Here is an 11,771-nt window from a genome sequence, read left to right as displayed (position 1 = left end):
CATGTTTGGGGTGAAATAACAGTTGTGAAAATACCAAGCCTGTAAGATTATTTGGAAGCTATTTATGGAATGCCTGGGTATATTTTTAAACCAGTCTCTTTTATTCGAAGCCAGCCTCAGATTCCAGAAAGACACAGCAGATGTGTGCTACCAACATATTTCCCAGCTTGACTACAAACAGTGATACCCTGCTACTTTTACCCAGTAGTGTCAAGCTGTGATTAAAAAGGCAATTCCCCCTTGACGTATATCCAGAAGGTTCGAGGAGGCCATGATCCATGAGTCTCCTGCCGCACCCCAGAGCACAATGGCTCTGCATCCTAAGTGGGGATTAAAACATGGGCCAGTGTGGGGTTAGGATTTCACCTCCAGCTCCTCAGAGCACATGACCTTGCCCAGTAAAACAGACGACACTGCACACCCTCACCTGGGTGACACTATCTCAGTCACAGACCCAATTGGTGAGGTTGAAAGGCATGAGGTGGCCAGCCAGCCATGGCCTTGCCACACCTCTACGACAGTGGCATGTTTGCTTGGCAAAGGAATCTCCACTGGCTCTGGTACAGGGAGCAGCAGCTGACCCAGAGATGCAGGAGCCCCAACGGACAGGGGCCTTCCCCCAGACTCCCCTCCAGAATCTCAGTCCTCACCACGCCCACAGCATCCCTCCCTCCTTCCAGGGCCCAGCCACAGGCCCCTCTTCAAGTGTCCCTGCCCAGCTGTCCAGTCTACATCCTACCCCAAAGCATGGTTCAGAGAAAGAAGCAGAGGTTGGACAGCAGAGGCCCAGGGAGGCTGATGGCACTTTAAGCCACTGTCCTCATGGTGTCCCTGAGGTTCCACATGACGTGTCCATAGAGAATGAGAAGCCCTATAACCCTCTGCACACAGACCATACCCATATTCCCCAAAGAGCACACAGCCAGTGAAAACGCAGGCAGGAAACAGCGAACTTACCTTGCTGAAAAACATCTGCCAAGAGAGAAGAAAAATAGGGGAGGGGAGAGGGGAGAAAGAGAGGAGAAAAAATATTAATAACAATGTTGAAAGTCACAGTATGATGATAACATATGCTGACTTTGCTAAACACTCTATGCATATTTCCTTTAATTCAGGAGGCAGTGCTTAAGAGCTCAAGCTCTGGAATGAGACTGCTTGCATTTCAGTCCTGGCCTCACACTTACTAACTCTGTGACTTACAGTTCCTAAACCACAAAATAGATCTAAGTATGGGAAAAATTAAACAAATGATGACATACATTTTAAGAGCTTAGACCCGTGCCCAGTACATAGTAAACATAGAAAAATCAGCAGCTATTATTTATATTGATATTAGTTTCACAACAATCTTATAAAGTAAGTTTTATTATAGTTCTCATTTTATAGATGGGGAAACTGAGGCTCCAGAAAGTTAAGTGACTCATTCAACACCATAGAGGAACAAGCATGGTCGAAGTCTGTTAGAAAAGTTAAAAAAAAAATTAATGTATTTTTTCCAGCAAATATTGAGAGGCTACCAAATACCCTAAATGCCAATTACACTGACACCAGGAAACACAAATCTAGGGCCAGGCATGGTGGCTCACACCTGTAATCCCAGCACTGTGAGAGGCTGAGGCAGGACGATCACCTGAGGTCAGGAGTTTGAGATCAGTATGGCCAACATGGTGAAACCCCATCTCTACTAAAAATACAAAAATTAGCGAGGCATGGTGGTGGGTGCGTATAATCCCAGCTATTCAGGAGGCTGAGGCAGGAGAATCACTTGAACCCGGGAGGCGGAGGTTGCAGTGAGCCGAGATCACGCCATTGCACTCCAGCCTGGGCAACAAGAGCGAAATTCCATCTCAACACACACACACGCGCGCACACACACACTCTAGTTAAAAAAATAAACAAGCAGTCACTAACTACCACCCCACCAGAAATTCAATGGCCTGAATTTTATGTAAATGGACTGATACAACATGAATTCTTTTCTTGGCTTCTTTTGGAGTCATCCATATCATAGCACGTGGTAGCTCATTCATTCTCACTGCCATATGGTATTTCACTGTGGGGTTATACTACAGTTTATTTCTTTACTTGACTGTTGGTGGATATTGGGTTGTTCTCAGCGTTTGGAAATTAGGAATTGTGATGAACATTTCCATACATATCTTTTGATAAACATATGTACAAATGCCAAGTACTTTTTGACATCTCCCACGTGGATTCAGGTTCACCCTGCTTATACCACCTCCTACTCACTCCAAAAGTACTCTCATTTGCTCATGCTTTCTCACTCAGTAACTTAAAGACAAAAGAACACCAGCAGAGATACAGACAGCACCACTCAGACATGAGCCGGTTCCTGCTCTGATGGTAGGACTGTAAAAAGGAATGAAACTTCTAGAAGATAGTTTGACAGTATATAAAAAAAAGATTAAATATGCACTCCTTGGCCCACCAATACCACTCCTAGGACTTTAATCTAATGAAATAACAAAATATATAAAAGAAATCTACATGAATGTTCCTCATGACATTGTTTATACTGGCAAGACACTGGATATTGCCTGATTGTCTGGCAATAAGGAATCAAGCCAAATATAATATATCTCACACAATGGATTATTGTGCAGCTGTTTTAAATGGCTAAAGACCTTGATTATTTTGAAGGAAAATATTAGATAGCAAAATGGCACATATAATCCTGAGCCCATTTATGTACCTGTATGAAGAGAAATCTGTGACAATGGTCACAGAAATATTGATTATTTTCAGGAGATGGAATTTAGGGTTACCTTTTTTACATTTTATGCAAGCATTTCTGTATTAATTTTTAGCAATGAACATGCCTTACATTTACAACCCAAATTTTAAAGCTAACGTTATTTTCATCTTAAAAATTAAGTAGGAACTATATATCATCAACATCTAATTTTGCTCTGTCATTACCAGAAACATCAGCTCCTACATAGTCACAAAGAACCAAGGGTCCACCAGTGGTGTGGCTGAGACACGCACCTTGTAGGTTAACAGCCTGCAAGAAGAGAAGATCTATGGTGGCAGTTTTCACTCCAGTTGGGCACACGTGACCCCACAGGGAGTTGTTCATACTCCCAAGGGTACACTGAGGCCAGTGGTTGTGGTGCAGGTAAAACAGATTGCAGGCTCGTAATTCCCAGGGAATTGGCAAAAACACCGCCATTTCTTTTACACTCAACAAAGCCAACTGGGATTTAAATGGCTCCTATCAGTGCCACTACAGGAAATCTTGACTCTGCTCTAATTGATACACACTATACAGTAGTCTCTAACCTCGGTAATTCATCATTAGTACAAATTCTGATCCAGCAGTGTGTGGGATGCCACTGCCCAGAGACTGTGAGAATCATGTGCAGCTCCCTAAATATACCACTTTCACATGCACTTGCTTCCTGGAACCCATAGTCTGCACCACCCACCCTCTGACCAGCCAGCACACCTGGAGGAGCCCTCCTACTCAGCCTTCAAATGTCACAGCCACTGTGAAGTCTATTCCCACAGAGAGGGAATTCACTGTTTCCGCTTCTGTGCCCCTGGAGTAATTTGTGCATGTTGCAATTATAGCTCTTATTATAATGAGTTATTTATATAGACCATGAGCTCCTGAGGACAAGAGCAATGTCTCTTAAACACCTTTGTGGATCCTACCTGCCTGGGCATGGCAAGCTCCCACCTACGAGGGAGGGAAAGAGGGCTGGTCTGTCTTAGCACTCATCTGATCCAACCTCCTTTTACAGATGAGGAAACTGAGTCCCAGACAATTCAGAGATTTTTCTCCAGATCACACATGGAGTTAAAGGCTGAGCTAGGACTACATGAGATTCATTTAACCTTAATGAAGCACAAAAGCTCATGACTATTATTAGCAAAGTACAAACTAGAGATTTATCATTCCCCTCTAATGAATACAGACAAAAATTTCCAACCCTGAAAACATTAGTGAAATAAGATTAGTCTTTGAAATACGGATTCAGTCTCGACATCCGTCCAGAATCCTCAACCTCCTCTGCGTGGTTTTGACAAGGAGCACTTCCTTCAAAATTCAGTACTGATCTGAATTACTGAAAAGTATCAGTGGACAGGGAGGATGGAAATTCAGGGAGGGATTTAGTGACCTTATTCTGTCCAATTCCATTGTATATTTCACGCTTTAGCAGACAAATATACATGGAGTAACTATTCATATCTTCTATTCTAAAAACTCATGGTAGCTATTTTAGATTTTTCCAAAAACTCTTTTTCAGCTTTGTTTACATTTTGCACTGTTTTATTCAACTGTAAATTTTAATAAACATTAGTATGAATATTGCAACAATTTTGCACATGAATTATCTTGGAACTTAACACTCAAAGTTTATGTCTTTCGTTGTCTGAGGTATAAATCATTCCATTCTTATTATTGATCTTTTTGGTCTAATAATGGTTTGGGTACCTTCTTTAAAATTTCACTTTTCCAGAATGAAATGGCAATCCTGGCTCACGCACACATGATTCATGGGCAGACAAACGGGAAATAAAGGAGAAGGTGGTGATTTTTGTGCTGTTAGCTACATTTTAACTTCCTCTCCCAAACCGTGGATGTCAAAGGATATCAGCCATTGAAATATTCTTACCATTCGCTACACTGGTGTTCCTGTCCACCACCCCCATCTCCTAAACTATAGGGAGTAGTCACTTACAAAAATCAAAAGACCTCGAATTTGAGTGATATTCTTCTTTCAATCTAACCAACCACAAAGTCAGCAGTCCATCCATTACACTTGCTAAGCTCGAGTTTCCTTGTTGAAAACCCAGGCATATTCTAATACCCCTATCATGGTGGTGAGAGGGCAAAGTTAGATATACAACAAATGTTTTCCCATTCCATCCGTTGCTGTGGGGAATTACTCTGAGAATAAGACTCAGGACCATCTTTTCTGCTCTTGCAGGAGTTGGAAATCACGCCAGTATGGAGTGGGGAATTGCCACGGCTGCTCTAGCCAGAATCAGGTTGAGCCCAAAGGACACCAGGGACACTGGTACAGAGGAAATGAACTCCTTCAGACAAAGCTCTGCTCTTACTCACTTCCCAAGGGAGAAAACCCCAACCCCAATCATTCACGTGGACAAAGGAAAGCCTGTTCTTCCGCCTGCCCCGCCTCCCCAGCCCCACTAGCCCCTGGAGCCATTCTGGTCCTATAGATAGAAGAAAGGGTGTGGATAAGTTGGTGATTCAGATGTGGGAGGAAGAAAACAAGAAAGAAGGAACTCAGATTGCCTTTCTTAGCCCTGCTGTCCAATGTCTTCAGTTAGGAATGAGCATCAAGGATACTTGCCCCTTCCCCCACAGCTACTAAGAGATTCACACCCTAGAGATCTTTAATGCACTGAGTCCTCCAGAGACAGGGGCCATAAAAAGACGTGATTATTTATTATTATTAATAAGTTATGGCAATTAGGCTGGGTGATTCCTAAATGTTGCTGATTAAAACTTTCTTGAGTGCTACTCATCCACATGACTAGTGTTTACCTCGATTAAAAATGACTTAACTACACTCTGGGTGAACCCCTCTCTTGCGCCTGGGTTAATAATTAGCAGTGCACAGAGCCACGCAGGTTAAGTGAGTTGGCTCTGCTTTATTTATCTATTGCTTTGTTTTATGAGGAGAACTGGATGGCAGTCTTATTGCCCATTCAGTCTGCCAGGAATAATTTACTATTTCAATCCATAGTCCATAACTACGGTTAGAGAAACTCTCACTATTATTACAATATCACACTTAGCCCACACCCCACAGTATTAAAGGTATGGCAAACAGTGAAACCGAGCATGACTTCCATAAAACTGGGGGAGGTAAAGTTACTAGTTCTCAAGCAATGTAATCATACTACTCTCTCAATTTTGCTTTCTTTTCTAGGTTAAATTATAGATGAAGGGAGTTTAGTTTCTTGAAATGCATGCACTTAACTCCCATTTAAGAAGTCTCACCTGGGGAGACAGCTGTCTTGCAAGTCCTCCTGTGGTTTGAGCTACAGAAAGAAAATTCTCTTTCAAGTACAAGTGCTTTTACAGTAAAGCGCTGCGAATTTTACTGGGACCCAACTAACCAGGGCTGAGGAAGGAAACAGCTGGAATGAATGCGGCTTTCTTGATGGAGTCAGTTCACCATTAACCAAGGTCAGTTTCACAATCGGCTGAGCTGCCGCCCTCACCAAGTTTAAAAATCCAGCAAGCTCTGTACATAGACACGAAGAGTAATGAGAATTCAGTCGGTACATTTCTTCTGCAAATCTCTGCGAATGGAGTGAATTTTTTCTTTTTATGTTGAAAAGTGGGGCCCATCAATGCCTCCCTACTTGTTGAGTACCCGTGGCACTCCAGGGAAGTTCTGTTTTCAATTGACAAAGCTCAGGTCCAAACCTGCAGGTGGGCTCTCCAAAGGTGACAGGATGAGTCCTTATTTGATCCAGTGCTGTGGCACCACAGGATTATGGCCACTGGATCTCAATGATCTGGGATCAAGTCCCAACCCCTTACCAAATGGACACCCGGAGTAATCACTGAACATGTTGTAGCTTACATTCTTATCTATAAAATGGCAACACTAGCGAAGAGCTTTTTCCCTACCGTAGGAATATCATGAGGATCAAGTGGGATAATTTAATCAGCACAGAGCACAAGTACTTTGTAGTCAAATAATATTCGTTCAATCCTGGAAAAGGTCAGCATCCTAGCCACACTGGACTAGCTATTTAAACTCTATGAGTCTTCATTTCCTCACTTGTACAGTGAGGATAATAAAATGTATCTTGCAGAATGCCTAGGAGGACAGTCAAAAGCGTATATGTAAAGCACTTAGCACATGGTGGCTGGTGTATGCTGCATGTTCAATAGGTGAAAGTCAATGTTATAATAATAAGCAATAGAAACAGGGTCATAAAAACTCAGGTTCTGATGTCAGAGCTGGTCCTATGTTCGCCTGTGCGATCTTGGGCAAATTATTTTATCTCCTCAAGCCTTGATTTTTTCATCAGCAACATGCCAGTAACGATAGGTAATCTTTGTGGAGACAAAATTTGCCATGGAGACTGAATGAGAGATTGCCTATAAGAGAACACGATGACTGGCACCCAGAAAGTCTTCTATAAATTATAGTATTATTATTCAAAAAACATTTATTGGTTGTCTACTATTTGAAAAACCTCTGTGACTTGCATAGGACTGTAAGGGAATCATGAGAGGAAAATTCATGAAAATAAAATAATCCTTCTAATTCCTTCTTGTCATCCTGTAGCTATATGCCATTCAGAAGCCCCAAATCAACTCTCAGATATTACCTATGAATGAATTATTTTTAAGCCTTGACATCAGTGATCCAATGACATCCTACCTTCAAACACCAGCAATCTAAGGAGTTGTGGTTAGAACCCAGAGGGGCCAGAAACCCAAGGCCTGACCTTTGTTTTGGGTACCACTCATTCCTTTAACATTACCCGTCTCCTCTGGACCTGTCTTTGTTTCTCAAGACACCATTTAGGGGGCTCAGCTAGCCCTGTCCCGGGCTTTGATCAGCATCTCAAGCAACACTCCCTGGTGGGTAAGGGTCAAAAGAGGTAGGAACCGTATGGGGGCAGCTGAATTGGCGGCACTCAGAGAGAGCTGTTCTGTTCCCTATAACGGGGTTCTATGGAGAATTTGCCTGAGAAAAGGGTTCCATTGTTTTATTAAATAAAGTTTGAGCACAGCAAACCACTGAAGCAGAGCCCCTTCCTGCCCAGGTGCAGGTCTGTCTCTCCCGGAGCATGGCCAGAGTCCAGAGCTCCTCCAGAGTCCCCGCTCAGCCTCAGTGGCACCACATAGGGGCTGTGATTAGTTTTCCGTGTCTCCAAAGCCAGACAGCTCAGGCAACCATGTAGCCACACGGCCAATATTCATGACCCTCCTGCTTCCTCCAGGCACACTAAGGTTGCTCAAACTGAACAGAGCCCCAGTGAGCCTTTGTAATAGCTTTAAGGACTAACCGGAAGGCCTCGCTCCGCATCTCCAGCTCTCTAAGCCAAAAATGACAACCACTCTTTAATGCTGCAAGATCTTTTATCTCACTCTGCCTTTTCTTCTCTACCTGGTTTTGGATGTAGGCTGGAGAAAGTTCTCTCGTTTTCCTTGCTTCTGGCCTCCCTTCACCTTTTATCATATTAGAAATGAAGACCAATACTTTGCCTGTCACTGTTGTACCTCTGAAGGCACAGAGTGCTCAGTAAATGTCTTTTATTTGTGGATAAGAAAAAAAGTTTTAAAAAAAAGCCTCAAAGAATCTTCCTGCTACATTTACTAGGGAATGTACTACCAACATCAATCTTGGGCTGTGTGCTTGTAACCCATCAACCTGCGCTGACTTGGAAAGGCAGTGCAAGAGACATGAGCTGGTGAGCCCCTACCATGTTTACGACATTCTATCCCTAGTATATCTCATTCCTAGCACAGAGGAATAAAGCTCTTAACTACGGAAAGAACATAAAAAAATAGATTTAGGAATAATACTTTTTATGATTGCATTCTGTATACTATGAAAGTTATGTTCGAGTCTGCTAGTACTTTATAGAGCTGATAAAGTAGAACAGTATGGCTTCCCAGCTCACAGTGTATTTTATATCCATTTAAAATGTTTTCTCTTAAATTGAATTACTTTTTGAGTAATTATAATAAGACTAATCTGGGCTTAATGAATTCATGTACAAATATTTTAGACTGCATTATTAAAATCTCTATGATATGAAACTATGTTAAAATTGATCCCTCTAGCAACCAGTGTTTTCCTATGAAAAGAGCAGCACACATGACCTTCTCGGAATTCTTTTGAATCAGCTGAGAAATCAGAAGAAGCCACATTAAAAGCCTAAACAAAAGAAGTTGACAAGTAACATTGCTTCAATTTTCCTAAACTTCTATCATTGGATATTAATTGGAGTATTAATTAGGAGTCACAAAAAGTATTTGTATTAAGTACCCATATATGCAAAGGGCTGAAGAGATGGCCCATCTTCCAGAAGAAATTACATTATAGCTGTGATTAGCAATGACATAAAACTAATACTGGTAAAATACTAAAAGTGAGCCCCTGGATATCAAGCTTTACATTGTAAAAAGTCTCCAAATGCAGTGTCTAAACATCTGGATTCTAGTTTGCAGTGCAGGCAAAGCCACTCACCTTCCCTGGGATTCCGTTCTTCTATTTGCAAAATGATTCCTACTAGATGATCTCTAAGGTCCCTTCTAGTTCCAAAGCATGACGATTTTAAGTTTAAAATTACACACATTGTATCAAATGGACTCTTACTGCATATAGCTTATTTGTCATCTTACGCATGCTAAATTACATTCACAAAAAAATTTCATTCTTTGCAATTCACATACATCCACAAACACATCCATAATACAGCCTGTGATTTCAAATTTATTCCAAGATATTATCTCAGTGGTAAAGTATTTTTCCCATTACAGATAAATTATAAGCCATCTGAAACCTTTAAGGTTCTATTACCTGCTTGAATGAGGTTTTAACCCCCCAACCCACCCACCCAACATACACTTCCTGAAGATGCTTTTTCATCTCCATTTCCAAGTCAAATGATACATTTTATCCACATGTATTCCTCAGCCAGCTCTGCCTGATCCAGGTTTTAATCAGGTTGGTTACCCAGTTTCCAAAATTCAAACTGGATGTTTACAAATGTCCAGCAGAATAAATCTCTCTGTTTACCAGGTGATCATTATCAGGATGGACAACTTTAAAGTAAACAGAAGACAATGATTATCATCATTACCTGATGCTTGGCACAAATAACCATCAGGACAGCTCCCAGGAGCCAGAGACAATTCAAGTTTGAATTCTGAGAAGCTGCTCTGAAATCAAGCGTTGCTGATCATCATGAAATGGGCCCAAGATTTCTAGGAGGGGCTTTGATGACGTAATACACTCTAGATTGACCTCAGTTTCAGGAGGTACAGGTTCTGGCCTGGCTCTACTATAAATCACCTGAATGAACTTAAATCATTTAAGCACTCTGGGTTTCAAAGGAGCAGCTGACAAGAAAATAGCTGCAATCTTTCCCAGTTCTAAAGTTCTATAATGAACACTACCAGGACCTTTCATTAGAACTCCCTGCTATATGCTCCCATATCTACTGTACATCTCCTTGGTGCCCTAATATACACCTGTTATTTTCTTTCTCTTTCTCTCCCACTAAGCTGAAAGAACCATGATGTCAGGGACATTCTGTCCATTGTAGTCCCAAAGCCCAGGGCAGAATATTAGAGCATAAAAGTCCATATTAACATTAATAATAACTAATATGTTTTCAGACTTTTCTGTACGTTAGGCACTATTTTAAGTAGTTTACATAGACTGCCTGAATCCTCTCAATCACCCTAAAAGGTAGCTATTCTCATTATCCTCATTTTACAGATAAAGAAACACAGGCCTGGCCGGGCGCAGTGGCTCATGCCTGTAATCCCAGCACTTTGGGAGGCCGAGGCAGGCGGATCACGAGGTCAGGAGATCGAAACCATCCTGACTAACACAGTGAAATCCCGTCTCTACTAAAAAATGCAAAAAAATTAGCCGGGCATGGTGGCAGGTGCCTGTAGTCCCAGCTACTCAGGAGGCTGAGGCAGGAGAATGGCGTGAACCCGGGAGGCGGAGCTTGCAGTGAGCCGAGATCGCGCCACTGCACTCCAGCCTGGGCGACAGAGTGAGACTCCGTCTCAAAAACACACACACACACACACACACACACAGGTCCACAAAGGTTAACTAAAGTTGCCAAAGGTCAAAGGGAAACAAGTGAGCTGGAATTCAACCCAAGCAGTCTGGCTTCAGAATCCAAACTCTAAACCACTTTGCTACACTGTCTCTCAATGAACACACCATTGATAGATGTGTGGAAGGAAGAAGGAACAATCCCTTCTAAGACACCCTAGGCAGAGAAGAGAATTCATGTTCACAATACCTATTTTTTTTTTTTTTAAGGAGATGCGGAACCAGAGTGAGCAGCAGCAAGATTTATTGCGAAGAGCAAAAGGACAAAGCTTCCACAGCATGGAAGGGGACCCGAGCGGGTTGCCCAATACCTTTTTTTAAAGACAGAGTCTCATTCTGTTGCCTAGGCTGGAGTGCAGGGGTGTGACCTCGGCTCACTGCAACCTCTGTCTCCCAGGTTCAAGAAATTCTCATGCCTCAACCTCCCAAATAGCTGGCATTACAGGCATGTACCACCATGCCCAGCTGATTTTTGTGATTTTAGCAGAGATGTGGTTTCACTATGTTGGCCAGGCTGGTCTCACACTCCTGACCTCAGGTGATCTGCCCACCCTGGCCTCCCAAAGTGCTGGGATTACAGGTGTGAATCACCACACCTGGCCTGTGTTCATAATACTTTTAATACAATAATCCCCATGTTTCTAGATCCCCAGCCACATTTTTTTTCCTGTAACTTTATTCTCTATGGATTTTTGGTTACAATTGCAGAAACTGCCTAGATATGCATTTACTTTTTTAAAACTTACAAATTCTCTTTCTAAAAGATTGCAACTGTTTCAATAGGTTTATGGCAATTGCTAAGGTAAGGTAAGGACATGGGGAAAGGATGTCTCCCTGGACTAAAAAATGAGAATTCCACTTCTTCTCCGAGAGAACACCAAATGGCGGATGACGCCGGTGCAGCGGAGGGGCCCGGAGGCCCTGGTGGCCCTGGGATGGGGG

At 42.3% G+C, this 11,771-nt stretch overlaps 1 protein-coding gene across 2 annotated transcripts in view; it reads right to left on the bottom strand.

Moving 5' to 3' along the window:
• The window catches only part of GFRA1 (GDNF family receptor alpha 1), a 220,692-nt gene that overhangs the window by 156,146 nt on the left and 52,775 nt on the right, over positions 1 to 11,771 (bottom strand). For both annotated transcript variants that reach the window (XM_012001135.1, XM_012001134.1), the window contains one exon: positions 958 to 972. In XM_012001135.1, the coding sequence (XP_011856525.1) occupies positions 958 to 972 (15 nt within the window). The remainder of the gene's footprint in view (positions 1 to 957; positions 973 to 11,771) is intronic.

Source organism: Mandrillus leucophaeus, unplaced genomic scaffold (assembly GCF_000951045.1).
Source record: "Mandrillus leucophaeus isolate KB7577 unplaced genomic scaffold, Mleu.le_1.0 Scaffold65, whole genome shotgun sequence".
NCBI classification, from domain to species: domain Eukaryota; kingdom Metazoa; phylum Chordata; class Mammalia; order Primates; family Cercopithecidae; genus Mandrillus; species Mandrillus leucophaeus.
This window is presented reverse-complemented; position numbering and strand designations above follow the sequence as displayed.